The following is a 20,259-nucleotide window of genomic DNA, read 5'->3' as shown; positions in this document are numbered from 1 at the left end:
TTTTTTCAAGATTGTTTTGGCTATTCTGGGTCTCTTGCATTTTCATATGAATTTTAGGTTCACTTGTCAATTTATGTGAAGAAGCCAGCTGGGATTTTGATAGAAATTCTGTTGAGCTTGACCAGGCAGTGGCACAATGGATAGAGTGTCAGACTGGGATGCAGAGGACCCAGGTTCGAAACCCCAAAGTTTCCGGCTTGACTGCGGGCTTATCCGGCTTGAGTGCAGTCTCATCCAGCTTGAGCATGGGCTCACCAGCTTGAGCACGGGATCATAGACATGACCCCATGGCCTCTGGCTTGAGCCCAAGGTCGCTGGCTTGAGCAAGGAGTCACTTGCTTTGCTGTTGCCCCCACCTCCGAGTCAGGGCACATATGAGAAAGCAATCAATGAACAACTAGGAGCTGCAATGAAGAATTGATGTTTCTCATCTCTCTCCCTTCCTGACTGACTGTTTCTATCTGTCCCTCTCTCTGTCTCTCTTTCTGTCTCTGACACACACACACACACACACACACACACACACACACACACAGAAAGAAATTCTATTGAATCTGTAGAACAATTTGGGAGAATGTTGCCATTGTAACAATACTAATTTTTTCAATTCATAACTGGAGATTTCCCATTTATTTAGGTCTTTAATTTTTTTCAACTGTTTTATAGTTTCAGAGCATAGGATTTGCACTTCTTTTGTTAAATTTATTTCTAAGTATTTTATTTTTTTTGGTGCATTGGAAATGAAATTATTTTATTTGTCTATTTATTTTTTGTTAAATGAGAGACAGGGAGGCAGAGAGACAAACTCTCACATGCCCTCCAACCAGTATCCACCAGGCAAGTCCCCTACTGGGCGATGCTCTGCTTCATTGGGGCCACTACTTCGTTGCTTGGCAACCAAGCTATTTTTAGTGCCTGGGGTCAGCTTGCACAGGTCAGGCTATAATTGATTTTTTTATATTGATCTTGTATTCTGCAACCTTCTTGAACACATTTATTTTTTCTAACAGTTTTTACTGAATTCCTTAGAATTTTCTCTATACAAATTATGTTTTCTGCAAGTAGACATAGTTTTATTTCTTTCTTTCTAATTTGAATGTTCTTTATTATAGTTTTGCCTAATTGTCCTAGCTACCTTAATTTTATCTTACTTGTAAGCAAGTATTTATATGATACAGTTGTTCATTCCTTTCTTCTTGAAGCCCTCTTTTCATTTGGCTTCTTGGATACCACTTTGTTTTGGTTTTTCTTCTGTCTCACTTGCTGCTGTCTCATCTTTTTTTGCTGGTTTTTCCTATCCCACCCAACGTCTTAAACACCTTCTACATCTGAACTCCAGGCTTATGGATCCACCTGTCTGCTTGAAAATCCTATTTAGATGTCCAACAGGCAGTTCAAACTTAACATGTCCAAAACTTAACCTTTAATCTTAAGTGAAGTAGTTTGTGGAAAAAGAAGAAAAGAGATGTTAACATTTACTGAGTGTTTTCTATTATCACTATTCATTATCTTGGTTATAACACATTTCAATCTGATACTCAGGGGACATGAACCCTGGTCAGTTTGATTCCAGGGTCTTAGCTCCTCGCTAACAGCTATGCTGTAATTTGTAACTCTCCATAAATCACAGAGTACCGAGCTCTAGTTCTCTCCCCTCAGGATTGTCTTTAGGAGTAGTGTAATAGCTCAGACTAAAGGATCCCATAGGTCTCTGGTAAATGAAATTAGCAGTGCTTCAAGGCTGCCTGTCACCCTTTCCACGCAGAGTGGATACATAGAGATGGCTCCAGAGTGCAGATGGGTTTCCCACCCCAAGGAAAGCCTACCTTGAGTTTTTGGGAAGTCTTCCTCCCTCCCTCCCTCCCTCCCTCCCTCCCTCCCTCCCTCCCTCCCTCCCTCCCTCCCTCCTTCCCTCCCTCCTTCCTTCCCTCCCTCCCTTACTTCCTTCCTTCCTTCTTTTTTTTTTTTTTTTTTTTGAGAGAGAGATACAGACAGAAAGGGAGTGAAATGAGAAGCATCAACTCATAAGTTGTGGCACCTTAATTGTTCATTGATTGCTTTCTCATGTGTGCCTTAACTGGGGACTCCAGCCGAGCCAGTGACCCCTTGCTCAAGGTGGTGACCTTGGGTTCAAGCCAGGGACCATGGAATCACATCTATGATCCCACGCTCAAGCCATCGATCGACCTTGGGATTTCAAACCTGGGTCCTCAGCGTCCCAGGCCGATGTACTATCCACTGTGCCACTGCCTGGTCAGGCAGCAAGTTTTTCTTTTTGTCACTTTTGCAGTTTGAGTTTTTTTGGCATTGAGATAGACTTCTCTCCTATCAGAACTGCTGTCATTTATTTGCTTAACTGTATACTCCATATTTATTCCTCATTCTTTCTTGTCTCTCTCATTTGTTCATGAATTGTCAGCTTGTCTTCGTCTGTGCAAGATATTTCTCACTAACATGGCTGTTAAGCGCCTAGTACTGAAAATTTGCTCAGTATTTCTGACCCATCTATGTCAAATTACTCGTACTTTTAAATAGCAGTTATAATATCATTTTTTCCTAAAATCTTTTAAAACTGTAAAAAAATTTATTGTTTGGTTTTAGAGAGAGTGAAGGGCAGGAGGGAGGGGGTGAAGGAGAAAGAAACATTCATTTGTCGTTTCCCTTAGTTGTGCACTCATTGGTCTCTTCCGCTAGGTGCCCTGACTGGGGATTGAATGCACAACCTTGGTGTTTCAGGATGACTCTCTAGCCTACTGATTTAACTGTCCAGGTCTCTCAGATCTTTAGTAGAAGTGATAATGTCCAAGATGAGTCTCTTCACGTTAGGAATACATTTTTACAATAAATTTTGTCCATATTAAAAATCAATCTGGCCTGACTTGTTATGGTGCACTGGATAGAGCATCAACTTGGGATGCTAAGGTCCCAGATTTGAAACCTCGAGATTGCTTGAGTGCTGGCTCACCAGCTTGAGCACAGGGTCGCCAGCTTGAGCATGGGGTCATTGACATGATCCAAAGGTTCCTGGTTTGAGCCCAAAGGTCACTGGGTTGAATCCCAAGGTTGCTGGCTTAAGCCCAAGGTCTCTAGCTTGAGCAAGGGGTCACTTGCTTGATTTGAGCCCCCTTGTCAAGGCACATCTGAGAAGTAGTCAATGAGCAACTAAAGTGACGCAACTATGAATTGATGCTTCTCATCTTTCTCTCTTCCTGTCTCTTTCTCTCAAAAAAGCCCCCCAAAACCCCGTCTATTCACAGATGGCATTTGTTATTCATTTGGTTCCCATGATGTATGTCTCAATATAGCTAAGGAAGATGAGAAACTGTGGTGAGGCCATTTGTCCCTGTTCTCATAGCCAGTTAAGGGACGAACCAGTTATGTTCCCAGTGGGGTTGCCTTATTCTGATAAAGTTTGTGTGTAGGATCTGCTGGCCACTGCACGGCGAGGTCCTCTCCTCCTCCGGTTTTGCCTCTTGGTGCTCAGAGGTATTACCCTTCCCAGTAGCCCCCTCATTGATACTTTATTTTATATGTTAAACCTTTTCTGACTACATTTCCCTATTGCAGTTAACCAGTTTTCTGTCTTTATCCATGTAAGTGTCACCAATCATGAGGCACTGTGGTGATACTGTATCTGAATTCAAGAATGAGGCTTCGGTAGGTTTAGGCCACTTCTCTGAGCTTCATAGACCAGATAATCACTAAGTGCATTTGCAGCTCCAAACTTTTCAGGCTTACCTGAGCAGGCATTGGCGCAGTGGATTGAACAGCGGCCTGCAAGGCTGAGGACCCAAGTACGAAACCCAGAGGTCACCGACTTGAGCACTGGCTCATCCTGCTTGAGCGTGGGATCATGTACATGACCCCATGGTCACTGGCTTGAGCCCAAAGGTCGCTGGCGTGAAGTCCAAGGTCGGTGGCTTGGGCAAGGGATCACTGGCTTGGCTGAAGCCCCCTGGTCAAGGCACATATAAGAAAGCAATCAATGAACAACCAAGGTGCCATAACGAACAATTGATGCTTCTCTTCTCTCTACCTTTCTGTCTATCTGTCTCTGTCTGTCTGTCTGTCTCTCATTAAAAGAAAACAACCACCAAACTTTTCAGGCTTTATGAGTCTATCTGTTTCTCTGATAAGTGAACCTAGAGTAATGGCAATGGTTTAATATGATACACCAGGGACGGCAAATATGTAGCTTCTCTTCCATCTATCAGCCATGGCAGACTTGTTACATTCTTCACTCTGACAGGGAAGCCAGTCATGACCTTAGACTTCTCAATCCATTATAATGTTCTGAGTAACTACTTCCACACCGTTAAAATGTGTCTGTCCTTCTGGTCTTCCCCTCCACCTATAGTTCTTCAGTGTAAAGAAGGGACTAGTGGTGACAGGATACCATAGAACAGTGATTTTCAACCTTTTTTGAGCCGCGGCACATTTTTTACATTTACAAAATCCTGGGGCACACCACCTACCAAAATGACACAAAATGACACTCTAACACAGTACATATTATACATATAGTTAATAATATAGTTTCTAAATGTATTTATACTCACTTAGTGTGAAACCTGGGCCTGTTTCGATGAACACAAAAGGGATATCCTGGCAGGAATGGTAGAAAGACACACACGAAGCTCTTCCTCAACAGTTCTCAGTCTCTCTCTGTTTTTAGTTTTTATCGCAGTCAAGCTTGAGAAGCTCAGCTCACATAGATATGTGGTTGAAAACAGGAGCAATGTCAAAATAGCTTTGTTGGTCAGAATGAGGAACTCCTTGGCAACAGATAACCAAAAACTGTCCAAAGGAAGATCAGCAAACTTTAGCTTTAAAGTTAGATAACATTGTGATGCATTATGATGCATTGTACAATATATCACCCTCTGCGGGGGCCTCTTTTAAAAAGAAAAAGGTCAAATATCTATATACACCATCAGGATAGACATAACCAGCTGAGGCTGAGGCTTCATCTAGTGGTGGCAACATTTACCTCCAATCCTGACCAGGATTAGAAATCGGACCATGGGGAGGAGTAGCAGCTTCAACTACTCACTGAGAGGTGGCCTACTATTGGTTCATCACTAGTGGTCGGGATGAATCCTAGAAGGTGATTGGTCAGTGAGCATTCCCTGTGCCTCCACTCTTCCTGTTGCTGATAGCTGGAGGGATTGTGAGGGGAATGTTTATGTTCGGATGGAGGCGGCTGGCGGCGGGCTGTAACTGGCACGTGGGCTGTAGTTTGGGGACCCATGTTTAATTTCCCCATGGCACACCTGACCATGTCTCACGGCACACTGGTTGAAAAACACTGCCATAGAAGTTAGGAGCATGGGCTCTGGAGCTCAGCTGCCTGCATTCAAATCCCGTCTCCAGTGCTTTTTTCTGTGACCTTAGGAAAGTTAACTACCTTCTCAGGCCTCAATTCTCTTGTTTGTAATATGAGACATAACAATAGCCCTACCTCATAAGGTTGTAGAGAGGATTAAATGAAGCTATACATATAAAAAAGTGCTTAGAACAGTGCCTTAGAACATACAATGCAATTAATGTTAACCATTATATTAGTAATAGGCATAAAAAAATTGGAAGGCTGGTAGAGGAAAATAATCTTGGGTTGACAGGACCTTGCAGCACCCTTTCAGTCTCCAAAGTAGTCAAATATCCCTTCTATCTATGAGTGTGGATTGATCCCATTTCAAAATTCATTCACTTATTTAGTAAAAATTCAGGTCCTACTAGGGGCTAGGCATGCAGCCAGGTATCTAGGAGGATATAACAGTAACTAAGACAAGTCCCTTTTCAGAGTTCACAGTGTACTGGGTGTGACAGACAAGTTAAAAGGTAGTTAAAGTATTCTTTATAATTGCAATGATTAGAGTTTTGCGGGGCCCTTAGGGAGCATAGTGTGCAGGCAGAATCTTCTTGGTGATAGTGTTGAACATGGGTGGAGGACAAATACGTGAGTCCTCCAGCCCTGGCTGTGTCTTCCCAGTATTGCATAGGCAGTGGATCTCTTGGGGAATTGTTAATACTTGTTCTCATTAGTGGCACACTTCAGTGGCATGCCCATCCCCTCAGCATTCATTCAGTCACTTGACTAGCAGCCCCAGCGTTTCCCCTGCTCCCTGAGCGGCCATAGTCCTGTACCAGGCAGAGCTGATGGCATGGGGGGGGGGGCGGAGGTGTAGACCAATGAAGGAACTCAGAATTTGCAGCCACAGACTAGCTGGGTCACTCTGTGTGCCATAGGGAAGCATGAATTTCAGGCTTGTCAGGGACTTGCAGATGTCGAGGGTCCATCCTTCTGCTTAACTCAGGATAGGGCAGGTCTCTGTGACAACCTTAAATAGTGATAATGTGGAATCTGGGTGGGAGGAAAAATGACCTTGAATGGCTGGGCTGAGTGTTGATGCTATGACCCATATTGTCCTCTCACTGGTGTCTTACAGTAAGCAGCTGTTGTGTGACGTGATGATTGTGGCAGAAGATGTCGAGATAGAAGCCCACCGTGTGGTCCTGGCAGCCTGCAGCCCCTACTTCTGTGCAATGTTCACAGGTATGGTGAGGGGACACAGCAACCCACAGTTCTGAGGCTGTATCTCCCCTGGGAGAATACTGAGGGTGGTGGCATGAGGAGAGAGAAGAAAGAGAAGGCTATGACACCCACCGTGAAGAGCTCCTTTGTATCAGGTACTATGCTTTGCACCAGGCCAATTTGGCACGCAGCCCCTTGTCCAGAATAAAGCAAAAAGAGGTAGCATTCTATAGTCCATTAGTTCTCCAGCTTTGGGATGCATCATAATCATGGGGGGGGGGGGCTTATGAAAAATATAAACTTTGGGCTCATCCCCGGGCCTTCTGATATCTAATTTTGCAGTTGGTAGACCTGAAGTGGAAAGAAGGGAAGGGACTTGCCAAGGGTTACAAAGAGAATAAGGGAACTTGGCTTCCTGATGGCTGGCCCAGGGCTCTACTGGCTGGCCCACACCTTATCCCACCCTAGCCCTTCCTTAAGAGGGAGGCAGGGGTTTGTGGGCCTCCTCTGACCTTTACAAGAGCGTGGGAGAGGTGATAGTGGGGTCTAGGGTTGGGGAGAGTAAGACATAGGAATATTTGCTATCAGTCATTTCTTTTCAGCATTTTTGCCAATTTTCCAGGGAGTGTCTGTTCCCTGAACAGGCCAAATAGCCTTGTCCAACTATTTGACATGTGTTACTTTTTTAAGTTTAGAAAATTTACTTTAGAGAGAGGAAGTGGGAAGAAAGAGAGAGAAACATCGATTTGTTGTTCCATTTACTTGTGCATTCATTGGTTGCTTCTCTTTTGTGCCTTGACCGGGAGTCTAACCTGCAACCTTGGCATATTGGGTTGATGCTTTAACCACTGAGTACCCGGGCAGGGCTTCATATGTGTTACTTATGAAGCTGAATTTCTTGAAATGCACGGGCCAAGCTTCCAGTCTGTAGTGCCTCACAGCACCTTCCCTGAACTAGGTACATGGGCTGGGTGAGACCAGGTGTACCTTCCACATGCGAGCCAAGTACATTGTGCTTCTTCTGAGTGTGGTCACTGTGACTGTGCTTTCTTGTCTGTTTCCTGGTGTCTGCAGTGCCCATGTCCTGACGTCTCATACTTTGGCTGCTCCTCATCTGCAGTTTACGGCTCAACTGTTTCCACTTCCTAGACCAGTAGTCCCCAAACTATGGCCCGCGGGCCGCATGCGGCCCCCTGAGGCCATTTATCCGGCCCCCACCGCACTTTTGGAAGGGGCACCTCTTTCATTGGTGGTCAGTGAGAGGAGCATAGTTCCCATTGAAATACTGGTCAGTTTGTTGATTTAAATTTACTTATTCTTTATTTTAAATATTGTATTTGTCCCTGTCTTGTTTTTTTACTTTAAAATAAGATATGTGCAGTATGCATAGGGATTTGTTCATAGTTTTTTTATAGTCCAGCCCTCCAATGGTCTGAGTGACAGTGAACTGGCCCCGTGTAAAAAGTTTGGGGACCCCTGTCCTAGACATCTTTTACTGCCCAAGTCATAGTTCCTCATTGAGTCTCTTTTCTATCCTATAACTTGACTATATATATTTTTACAACAATTCTCACCATCTGATAAATAGTGGTTGGTTGGTTATATGTTTTTTACCTGTTTCTCCTTACTAGAATAGAAGCTCCATGAAGTCAGAGATCTTGTTAGACTTGTTACTATATCCTCAGTACTTGGTATACAATAGAACTTGTATTTTATAAATGAATGAATGAAATGTCTCTCACACTTGATTGTAAGCTTTGAGCACTTGGGACCCATGTCTTGTCACTGTTGAATCCTCATTGCCCACATAGGACCTCTTATTTATGACCTAGTTAATAAGTAAAGTTTGAAAGAATGGCCATTGGTTTGCTAAGAACGGATGAGTGCAGGTACATGCTCCCTTTTCCTAATATAGTGCACAGCTTCTGCTGGACAAGAGTGCTTTCTTTTGGGGGAGACTTGACACTTACGTTCTGAGAGGGGCTCCCATGTGTGTCCCCCTTGGCTTATCATGTGAAGGAGCTGGTTTCAACTCAGAGCTATGTCTCTTCTAAGTGGACCTAGCCACTCTTACCTCACCTTGAACCTTCGGCCACGAATTTCACAGTGTAGCTTTGCAAAGCCAGGTAATTTCACTACCTGTTAATTTTGAGCTGCATTCTTTTTGGGGTAATCTCAAACCTTAATAGTGATGTTATAATTTTTTCCCCTCTCCTTCATCCTTCTCTTTTTAAAAATGTAATTCATTTTGTCTGCAATATGTAATTAGCAAAAGTTTCAGTAAACGTTTCTGTCAGTCATTCTCTCTGTGTGCATGGTTTGGAAAGTCCAGTGTTGTGATAAGAATCTGTTTGGAATTGCAATAACTTGTAATGTTGGTTCCACTTTTTGCTAATGAACTTGCCTGTTGGGTAGTAGACATGCCTAAGCAAAACAAAAATGATTTTAGAAATGGAGGAGGCCCTGGCCGGTTGGCTCAGCGGTAGAGCGTCGGCCTGGCGTGCAGGAGTCCCGGGTTCGATTCCCGGCCAGGGCACACAGGAGAAGCGCCCATCTGCTTCTCCACCCCTCCCCCTCTCCTTCCTCTCTGTCTCTTTCTTCCCCTCCTGCAGCGAGGTTCCATTGGAGCAAAGATGGCCTGGGCGCTGGGGATGGCTCTGTGGCCTCTGCCTCAGGCGCTAGAGTGGCTCTGGACGCAACAGAGCGACACCCTGGATGGGCAGAGCGTCGCCCCTGGTGGGCGTGCTGGGTGGATCCCGGTCGGGTGCATGCAGGAGTCTGTCTGACTGCCTCCCCGTTTCCAGCTTCGGAAAAATGAGAAAAAAAAAAGAAATGGAGAGGAAAGAGGCTTTGGGGACAGGATTCTAGTAATTGAAGGGCAGAGAAAATCAAGAGAAGAAAACAATCTAATGTGATGCCCAGCCAAAGCCTTTCGTTGAATCTGGTTACTGTCCATCCACCCACTCTCCCATTATTCACACATATTCACTCAGAAAACAAATTAGAAAATGTGGGCAAGCAAAAATATTAAAAATTACATGTAATACAATGTCTAGATGAGATTATAATTGATTATAATTTATATTCTTTCAGATTTTGTACTTATATACATGTAATCATATGTATTCATAAATATATATACAAAATATATTTTTAACATTAATGAGTTTATTTTACATATACACAGTTAAATAGCTTCTTTTCTTTTTTTTTGTATTTTTCTGAAGTTGGAAAGGGGAGGCAGTCAGACAGACTCCCACATGTGCCCAACCCAGATCCACCCAGCACGCCCACCAGGGGGCGACGCTCTGCCCACCAGGGGGTGATGCTCTGCCCATCTGGGGTGCCGCTCTTTTGCAACCAGAGCCATTCTAGCGCCTGAGGCAGAGGCCATGGAGCCATCCTCAGCACCGGGCCAACTTTGCTCCAATGGAGCCTTGGCTGAGGGAGGGGAAGAGAGAAACAGAGAGGAAGGAGAGGGGGAGGGGTGGAGAAGCAGATGGGCGCTTTTCCTGTGTGCCCTGGCCGGGAATCGAACCTGGGACTCCTGCACACCAGGCTAACGCTCTACCACTGAGCCAACCGGCCAGGGCCAAATAGCTTTTTTTTTTTTTTAGATTTTATTTATTCATTTTTGGTAGGAGAGAGAGAGAGAGAGGGAGAGAATGAAGGGGATGATGAGCAGGAAGCATCAACTCGCATATGTGCTTTGACCAGGCAAGCCCAGGGTTTCGGACTGGTGACCTCAGTGTTCCAGGTTGATGCTTTATCCACTGCGCCACCACAGGTCAGGCTAGCTTTTTTTTGAGGTGTGTACTTAAGTTGCTGTTCATCTTCCTGAAATGTTCTTCCTGCTTGCCTGTTTACCTGCCTAACTCCAATTCACCTTTTTTTTTTTTTTTTTTTGTATTTTTTGAAGCTGGAAACTGGGAGAGACAGTCAGACAGACTCCCGCATGCGCCCGACCGGGATCCACCTGGCACGCCCACCAGGGGGCGACGCTCTGCCCACCAGGGGGCGATGCTCTGCCCCTCCAGGGCGTCGCTCTGTTGCGACCAGAGCCACTCCAGCGCCTGGGGCAGAGGCCAAGGAGCCATCCCCAGTGCCTGGGCCATCTTTGCTTCAATGGAGCCTTGGCTGCGGGAGGGGAAGAGAGAGACAGAGAGGAAGGAGAGGGGGAGGGGTGGAGAAGCAGATGGGCACTTCTCCTGTGTGCCCTGGCCGGGAATCGAACCCGGGACTTCTGCACGCCAGGCCGACGCTCTACCACTGAGCCAACTGGCCAGGGCTTAATTCATCTTTTATTACTACTTAAGTATCATTTCCTCAGACCCCCTTGGATTAGGTTAAATCCCTTTGCTATTTACTCTCATGGTACCCTATGCTTCTCTTTAGTATTACTACTTATCTCATTATATCCTCAATATCTGACTGCCCAGGTTAGTCATAACCTTTATGAGGGTAGGAACTGTACCTTTTTAATATACTGCTATGTCCCCACTGCCTAGTATGGTCTTCCATATGGTAGGTGCTCAGTGAAAATTTGCTTAATTGAACTTAACAGTATATTGCGAATATCTTTTCATGTCAATTAAATCACATCTATATAATAATTTTAATGGCCTCTGAAGATTCCATCGTATGTATCCTAGTTGAAAATGCATTTCCTTATTGGTGGAAATTACAATTCTTTCTAATATTTTGCTGCTGTAAATAATAGGATCATAAGCATCCTTGTGTCTCAGTCTTCATTTACATTCCTGATTATTTCCTTAGACTAGCTTCCCTAGAATAAGAAATGTTTGGTTTAAGGGGATGCACATTTTGAAGACTTATAAGGCAGGCGCTGCAACTCCACAACTCTGGGACAGTTGTACCAGCTTCTGCTTCCATCAGCAAGATGTGAGGTTTGTATATTTTTGAGGCCTCTTGGCTTTTCTTAAACCTTGGTAAACAGATACAAGAAAAAAGTAACATTGCAAAATTTGGTTCTAATTATTAGGTTCAGCTTTAAAATGCGTAAAGTTAGTAATGAAAAGGCCCAGCTGCCTCATGCAAAGTCTATTTCTGTCAGCATGTTTAAGGCCAAAAGGAAAACAAAATACACGTGACTTTCTTCTGAGTTGACTAATGTGATTACAATCTTTTACTCAGGTTTAGAGTGTTTTTATTTTTTGTCCTCTGAGTTTATATTGCCCAAATGTCCTGTGGTGGTTCCAAATACCAACTCTGCTCCTTGAGCATGTCCTGCTCACCATAATTTGGAATTAATGGTATTAAAGGAACTGAGTTCTAAAGAATATGTGGGCTCAGGGTCTTACACCCATCTTCACAACTACAAGACATTTGGGCTCCCATCCCAAAAGAAGCTCCTAGAGCATGCTGTTCTGACTTTCTGGTTCTATATGTAGAGGCTGATTAGATTATTTTTTATTTTTAAAGACGAGTTGCTGTCCAGGTTTTATTAGATGTCTCCTGTTGTTTAGCTGGTGTCTTTGTTTTTGGTTTTTTTTGTTTTTTATAAATTTTTATTAATGGTAATGGGATGACATTAATAAATCAGGGTACATATATTCAAAGAAAACATATCTAGGTTATTTTGTCATTAAATTATGTTGCATACCCCTCGCCCAAAGTCAGATTGTCCTCCGCCACCCTCTATCTAGTTCTCGGTGCCCCTCTCCCTCCCCCTAATTCTCTCCCTCCCTCCCTCCCATGTCCTCCCTCCTCCCACCCCTGGTAACCACCACACTCTTGTCCATGTCTCTTAGTCTCGTTTTGTCTCGTTTTTATGTTCCACAAATGTATGGAATCATGTAGTTCTTGTTTTTTTCTGATTTACTTATTTCACTCCGTATAATGTTATCAAGATCCCACCATTTTAGCTGGTGTCTTTGAACATATGGTGAGTAGAAATAGGGATATACTGGGATAGGAGGAGAGGGGTTTAGAATTTGAGTGGACACAAATCACGCACAGAGTGGAACAGTGAAGGCCTGGCTCTCTCACTCACCTCCCAGGCATGCACGCATTCCATAGAACCTTTGTTTCCACCCTTTCTTCGTGCCAAACTGCCTGGCCCTGACCCTCGTCTGTGATCTGACTTTTTGCGTGATGTACTGATGACTTTGAAGATCTTCACAGTAACATGCAGCTCAGGAAGACTTAATCCAAGACGGTGGGGCCGGGAGGAAGGGAGCACTAGGGAACTGAATCCACTCCTTGGATAAAGAAGCCTAGAGGGAGGCCTGGGAGTAGCAGTAGTAGACAGAGTCTGGCTCCTGAGGATTCCCATTCTTTGCCCCTGAGGAGTCAGGGATTGCGTAGCATGGTTCAGAAAAAACTATTGCGAGCATCCGAGGCTGTTTAGGATTAAGGAGGAATGGCTTTATCTTTCATGTGATTTGTCTTTCAGAGTCAGTTACCTCTGGGTTGAAGCTTACAGTGACATAGGGTTTCTTTTTCTTGTCCCTAACAAATCACATCCAAGTCAGGGATCCTTTTCTGGCTTAGAAGACCCATATTTGAGGATGAAGGGTATAGTAGTCTTGTCTAAAAATATGTTTCTTTTGATGCAGAAATGGTGAATTTTTTAAAGAATTGATTTGGCTGTAGTTCAACATAGTTCATTCAGTACCTAGGAAGAGAGACTGCTATTCAGACACCTGCCAGCTCCCTTCATGAAGGTGTAGCTTGTTTGACCAAGATGGTCTGGGGTTGACTTTTAATATTTAGAGTAGCTCAACCTTAAAATTCAGTTCATCATTGGAGAAAATCATTAGTAAGGAATGGTTCATGAATGTTCATAGAGGAGTTGCTATTGATGCGGAGGCCTCTTTGCTAAGGATTAAACACAGGTTGGTGACGCCACCTTGTACTGGGAGATAGTGTAGTATCTTAGGAAGGGATTTGGAGCCCTAATGACCTGGATTTCAATCTTGACTTTGGCACCTAATAGGTTTGTGGGGAATTCACTTAACCTCTGTGATCTAGTTTTCTTACCCGTGAGACTAGAATAATAACCATATCAGGGAACAAATGTACATAATGAGACTAAGTCACCTAGTACAGAATAGGTACTTGAAGTTTACTTGTTATTTGTTGAGCACATTATAGTTTACAAGGCTCCTGTGGATGTGAGGGGTGGCTCTCGTTATTAGCCACCCTGATGGTGGTTGGGGTTGATTTGAAATGTCTGTGTGGCTACACAGGCATTTTCTTCCTCACCTGGAGCTCCATGTGCCTCTAGCTGAGCAGAAAGACCTTTCCAAGTAGAGAACATGTGAGGTTCAGAGGAGGGTTTGTGATGGGGTGATACGCATCACTGCAGCTCTGTTGAATCTTGCTGTCATAATCCACACTATCATAGTCTCCTTTGATTGTCATATAGCCTTGGGATAAAGGAAGGACAGTGAACGTCCTTATTTCATAGGAGACAGAGGTCAGCCTTTTGCAGTTAAATGGCCCAGACCACATACCTTCAGGAGGATTGGCTGGGATTCAGGGAGGTGGCAGGGTATTTTGTTTTCTTATGTGAGCTTTATGTGTGACATAGGCCTTAGCTCTAGCTAGATGAGTTGGCAAACCAGATATTAGGATTTAGACATATGAGAATTAGGGGAAAGAACGTTTAATAACCATCTTAACAGCCATGGAAGATCATTTTGCAAAAGATAAGGATCTTCTGTTTTCTTTCTACTCAAAACATAAAACTAAATTGCAGCAGTAAGGATTCAAGTTAGGAACAGGGAAGACTTCTATAACAAGGACTCCTGAATACACTTTTATCTTCCCTTTGACATATAACTTTGTAGGGGTGGTTGGTGGTTTAGCACTGGTTCTTCAGAGACCTGCCAGCCACTCTACCATTCCTTTCCCATTCTTGAGGCTTCTTTTTGCTGAATAATACTGTGAGGTTTATATATACTAATGGCCTAGAAGAAGAGCCAGTGATTTTCTAGACCCTCTGAGTCTCCTGTAATAGTGAAAGTTTTTCCCCTTGCTGCTCAAGTCGCATCTCCTCCCTCATGCTACCCTTTCCATGTCTTCCCCCTAAAAAGAGCTCAGTTGTGCACATGGTATGCTTGCTAGGATCGAGAACTATGACTTGCATGCTTGTACCTGATAGAGGTATGGGATTGTTTGTTCTCCTGGGCACTCTTGTTCTCAGAGACGTCTAGGTGCAAGGTTCTAGGGCAGAGTGTGTTCCAACAAATATTATTTATTTATATTTTCATTGATTTTATACAGGAGGCAGGGGAGGAATGAGAAGTATCTACTCATAGTTACTTCACTTTAATTATTCATTGATTGCTTCTTGTATGTGCCTTGACTTGGCAAGGCTGGGGTTTCGAACTGGCAACCTCAGCATTCCAGGTCAACACCATTCACTGCACCACCACAGGTCAGGTCCAACAAATATTTTTTAAGTGCCGGTTATATGTCACACACTTTGTTAGGTGTTGAACATATCTTGAAAAATAAGCTTGATAAGATCCAATCCCTCTTGGTTCTTGCTTGCTAGGTTTTAACTTTACTAAGTTGTCCTCAGAATTTGAACCAAGGGCTTTCTTGCATGGGAATAGTTTTATCAAGGTCATTAGTTAAGGTTAGGTTTAAATTACAGGGGCATTTATTAGAAATGACATGAAAGCTAGAGTTAGGCCAAGATTCAAATCCTAGCCCAGCCTCTGTCTAGCTATGTGCTCTTGAAATGCCAATTCTATAATTTGTAAAATCAAGGTAATATAACCTATCTCCTGAAGTTGTTACAAAGATTAAATGTGTATAAAAATTACACATTATTTGTGTATAAAAATTAATGTGTATAAATTCTTTGCAGATGGTCTGGCACATAGTAGCAACTATTATTACAGCCATTCACAGGGGCTTTTGAAGCTGAAGTCTTGGTGTAGTAATTTCTGTTGGTTCATAAGAGATAAGACTGGATTTTACAAGTCTGTGACTTACACAGGTCTCTAGGTCTCCAGTTCCCTTAAGAGAACTTTCTTAGAAAATAAATATTGTCTTCAAGGCTCTAGTTTTTCTTTCCTGTTTTTTCCCCTTGCTTATTGAAGTTTTAAGTACTTCATGTAGAAAATTAATTTAAGAGTCATGTTAAAGAAGCAGAAAAAAAGTAAAAGTCCTTACCATCTAGAAAACTGTGTCTTAATATTTTTTGGACATTTGAAGCTGATAAAAATGATTTGTATTTTCCCTAGAAAATTAACTAATATAAATATTTTCATATAATTTCAAGAATTTCCACTCTTTTACCTCAAAGTTACAAAACTTTGACCCAAGCACAAATTTCTGAGAGAGAAAGTAATCAGTCCAGACTCTGGTTTCACACTCATATACAGGCTTTTGAATCTCTTGCTTCTTTTGGTCAGCTGGCTTTTTTTGTTTCTCTCTTTCTTTTATTCAGTGAGAGGAGGGGATGCAGAGACAGACTCCTGCATGCACCCTGACCGTGCTCCACCTGGTAAACCCACTAGTGGACGATGCTCTGCCCATCTGGAGAGTTGCTCCATTGCTCAGCAACCGAGCTCTTCTTAGTGCCTGAGGCGGAGGCCATGGAGCCATCCTCAGCGCCCAGGGCCAACTTGCTCCAATTGAGCCATGGCTGCAGGAGAGAAAGAGAGAGAGAGAAGTGAGAAGGGGAAGGGGGGAGAAGCAGATGGGTGCTTCTACAGTGTGCCCTGACTGGGAATTGAATCCAGGACACCCACATTCTAGGCTGATACTCTACCACTGAGCCAAGTGGCCAGGGCCTTTTTGCCTTTTATCTAAGGTTCAAGTTCTTAAACTAAGAATTGGCTATCTTTGATGCTCTTTTGCGACATAATTACCAACTGGACTCTGATTTCCTTGTGGGTATGTTTTTGTGTATGTATCTTAAAGTAAATTTAGGAGAGATTATGAGAGCCCATCTTATGGGTAGAGGAGAATTCTATCATCTTTCTCTGTTTTCTCTTTGCCTCTTTGTCCTGCCTCAGGACATTTGGTGCTGAGGCCATTTTACTGGCTTCTGTGCTTAGAGAAGAGAGAACAAAGTCAAAGGTCTCTGGTCTACCTGAAATGGCAGGGAAGGGAGCAGGCAGGATTAGGAACGGTTTTCCTCCCCGTCCTCCATGGCCCAGAGTCATTCATATCTAGAACTCTGTCGGAGTGGGCATTGTGGATTGGTGGAAGAATCATGTGCAGTCTACGCAGCTTGGAGGCAGGTGCCTGCAGCCCGAGTACCATACTGTAGTATTTTCTTGGCTCCAGTACACAAATTCCAGAGAGAAAACCACCTCCCAGGCTCTGCTTTCACACTCACACGAGGGCTTCTGCATCCCTGATTCTTACAGTCAGGTTGTCTTGCATTTCAGTCTGTAAAGACACATGTCTTGCCAGTCTTTTACTTCTGAAGCCAGCAGCCCTGGCACTAGACAGACCTCTGCACTGTACAGAGAGAGCAGGACAAAGTAAAGGCCTCAGAACTGTGCAGATGTGCTGCTGCCCCCTAGTTCTCAGGCCTCTGTCCCTCTTCCTTCTTGGATTGTTATCAGGAGATCCAACTATTCTCCTTGCCTCTGGTCCAGCTTCAACCATACATCCAAAAGTTCATTTAAAAACACCCATTTATTGATGTCATTCCTCTCTTTAAAACCTTCCAGTGGTGCTACTGTTAGCAAAAAGTCCAAACTTATTTGTGTGGCTCACAGGGTTCTGTAAGTCCTGACCTCTGTCAGCTTCCTTCCTCGCTGTCATCCCAGGTACCAGCCATACCAGCCTCTCACTGTTGCCAAAATTTATCCTTGTGGCACTTTCCTCTCTTTACACTTCAGGTTGCTGAATCTAGTCATCTTTTTTTTCATCTTTGCTGCCTGTGCAACATCTTTGCTGTTCTGTTCACTAATCGCCAGCTCAGAAGTGACCTCCTAGGATGCCTTCCTGGACTCCCCAGGCACGGTGTCTTGCTCTATCTTCTGCATTCTTGGAATTCAGTATAGTGTATTGATGACAAGTATAGGCTCTGGAGTCAGAATCCTTGGTTTCAATCCCAGTCTGGCCCCTACCTAGATTTGCCTCAGTTTCTGTATCTGTAAAATGGGGGTAATATTAAGAAACCTCAGCGGTGAAAAAAGGCAACACTTTAAAGTGTTTAAGACAGTGCTTATTCATAGTTAGCAATAAATGTCACTTTTTCTGTTATTATGCTTACTTTGCGTATACTTCTATTAGCTCTTACCACCTCTATAAGTGTTTTTATATATCTGCCCTTACTAGACCATGTGCTCTTTGAGGACAGTGCATATCTTTTTCACTTTTTCTGACCTGTGTAGAACATTACAGTAAATATTGGCTGAATTGTACATAGATCTGCCTTTAGAATGAAAATGGGCAACATATAGAGTGGGGAATGCTTAATATTGGGCTTGTGGAGGACCACAGACCCAAAGTTGATATGACCTAGTATCAGCCGAATGACTGAATGAATTCCTTCTGCTGCCTTCCAGAGTGCAGTCAGTGCTTTCATGTTCTGAAGACAAGGCAGGAGGCCATGTGAAAGTTGAGCATACTCTCGGTTCCAGGTTCATGTCCATTTTGTTTTGCCTTGAACTGTAGGTGACATGTCTGAGAGTAAAGCGAAGAAGATTGAAATCAAAGATGTGGATGGGCGGACACTGAGTAAGCTGATTGACTATATCTATACGGCTGAAATTGAGGTGACTGAAGAAAACGTCCAGGTAAACTCTGTCCCAGCTAATAGCTCAGTTATCACACACTCAGGGCCCACAATTTTGAAGCGTCCTGTCATTTAACTCTCAGTACAACTTGGTAACTAGAGAGAAAACTAAAGTTGTAAAGAGGTTAGGTGATTTGCCTTGGGTCACAAGGCCAGTAGGGGGACGAATGACCCTCAGACTCATACCTGTCTGACCACAGCACCCATATTCTTCACCACTAGGCCATATGATTTCAGGATGAGCATGGGCCCCATAATAGAATGTCTTTTAACTCATGTGGGTTCAAACTCTTTGTGAGGGAAGAACTAAAAGCCTGGGTGACTTTACTTCTTTCTCCCCAGTTGTCATCTCATCTCAGAGATTTTGAGTATTGCATGGTAAGGCTGTTAAAAATATTTTCATCTTTCAATGTTAGTCAGCTGAGTGCCTCTGAGCCCACGGAGGTGCCAGCACCAGGCCCGAGTCTTGGTGGGCCGTGCCTCTGTGAAATGCGTTGTCTGTGCTTTCTCCTGCCTTCACTGCCCTGCCCTCACCCTCAGCCATCCGCAGCCTTGAAAAGTGAGGTTCACGAAGATGCTGCTTCACCTAAAGGCGTGTGTCTTTGCTGTGAGCGTGTGAGGCATGAGCAGCACGCCTCCGCTGGGGCAATGGCAGAGGTTTGGCCCACTTGGTAACCCTACACACCACTGGGCTAAGCAGAGACACAGTATACACTGTTTCTTGTGATTAAGGATCTTACTATTAAAGTGGTAGAAATTTCATGTGATATGAAAGTTGTTTTTTTTTAAACCATAATTCCACCTTATTTATTGTGAGACAGATGCCTCTCTAATGACTAAATTATTGACTATCCTTATCCAGAACACACCTCCATTTCCAGGATTGAGGTATTTGAGAGGCCAAATTGATAATCATTTATTCATTCAATTCTGCCCAAATGTTTGAGAGCCTGTGTGTGCCAGGCACTTTGTTGGATGGGGTGGTTGTAACAGTGAGCAGTGGCAGTTTCAGTGCCTGCTTCCATGCAGTTTGTGATCTAGGGGTGAAGATAGATGCTCAGGAAATAAGCACACAAGTAATATTTATGCACAATTGTGGTAAGTCCTTTGAAGGAAAGGAACGTAGTATGCAGTGAGAGAGTACGTCAAGAGGACTCAATGTAGGTGGAGGACAGTGCCTGGAAGGGCTCTTTCAGGGGAAAAGACTTATCCTGGGGCGGGGAAATGAGTGGGAGTAGCTTGGTGGTGCAGGGTACTTGTGAGTGGGCGAGGGGGTCAGGGTGCAGGCAAGCCAAGGGTCTGAGGCCTACTGCATTTGGAGCAGCGGGAGAGAGAGCCTGCCCCACAGTAAAGCGTGCCTTTGTCTCTGGGCAGTGGACTGACTCTTGGGTTGAATAGTGATCTGGTCTAATCCTTTCCCAACTATTTTTTAAATGAGGTTTATTTTACACACAGTAAAGTGCATGGCTGTTCCATTTTGTTTCTGGTCTTTCCCAATGAAGTGGGCAATGCATTGGTTGCATCCTAGGTCTGTTTAAATGCAGCAGAATTTAAACAGCTGAATGTAGTAACAGTAAGTGCAACTAATTTAGTGTAAAATGAGTATAGGGCAGGTATTGACAGAAGTTTTTAAATGGATGATGGTTGTATCAAATTACCATCACATTTAAATTCATTTATATATTTGATGTAATACTGAGATTTACAAAATACACGGAATTACATTCTTTGCAACTCTAATGAGAAATGCTGGCTAGACGTCAACCTAAAAATATGCAGGGGATAAAGAATTTTTAGAACTCTCACATTAGGCTATATCAGTAACTAAATTAATCATATAGCGTGTAGGCAGAAAGAGTGGCCCTAAAGTGTCCATGTCCTAATCCCCAGAATCTGTTAGGTTAACTGTCAGAGAATTTAACGTTGCAGATAGAATGACTGTTGCTAGTCACCTGAACTTGCGATGGGGAGATGACCTTGGGGTCGT

General features: G+C 43.6%; 1 protein-coding gene across 8 annotated transcripts in view; it reads left to right on the top strand.

Annotated features, from left to right (window-relative positions):
• KLHL3 (kelch like family member 3) overlaps positions 1 to 20,259 on the top strand; it is a 384,889-nt gene that overhangs the window by 287,301 nt on the left and 77,329 nt on the right. For 7 of the 8 annotated variants that reach the window (XM_066272563.1, XM_066272564.1, XM_066272566.1 and 4 more), the window contains 2 exons: positions 6,450 to 6,556; positions 18,152 to 18,273. In XM_066272563.1, the coding sequence (XP_066128660.1) occupies positions 6,450 to 6,556; positions 18,152 to 18,273 (229 nt within the window). Of the gene's footprint in view, positions 1 to 6,449; positions 6,557 to 8,577; positions 8,662 to 18,151; positions 18,274 to 20,259 lie in introns of those variants that run through there. The other variant, XM_066272568.1, reaches the window with a different exon arrangement.

Source organism: Saccopteryx bilineata, chromosome 4, assembly GCF_036850765.1.
Source record: "Saccopteryx bilineata isolate mSacBil1 chromosome 4, mSacBil1_pri_phased_curated, whole genome shotgun sequence".
In the NCBI taxonomy this organism is placed as follows: Eukaryota; Metazoa; Chordata; class Mammalia; order Chiroptera; family Emballonuridae; genus Saccopteryx; species Saccopteryx bilineata.
Note: the sequence above shows the minus strand (reverse complement) of the source record. Positions and strands in the feature narration are given on the sequence as shown.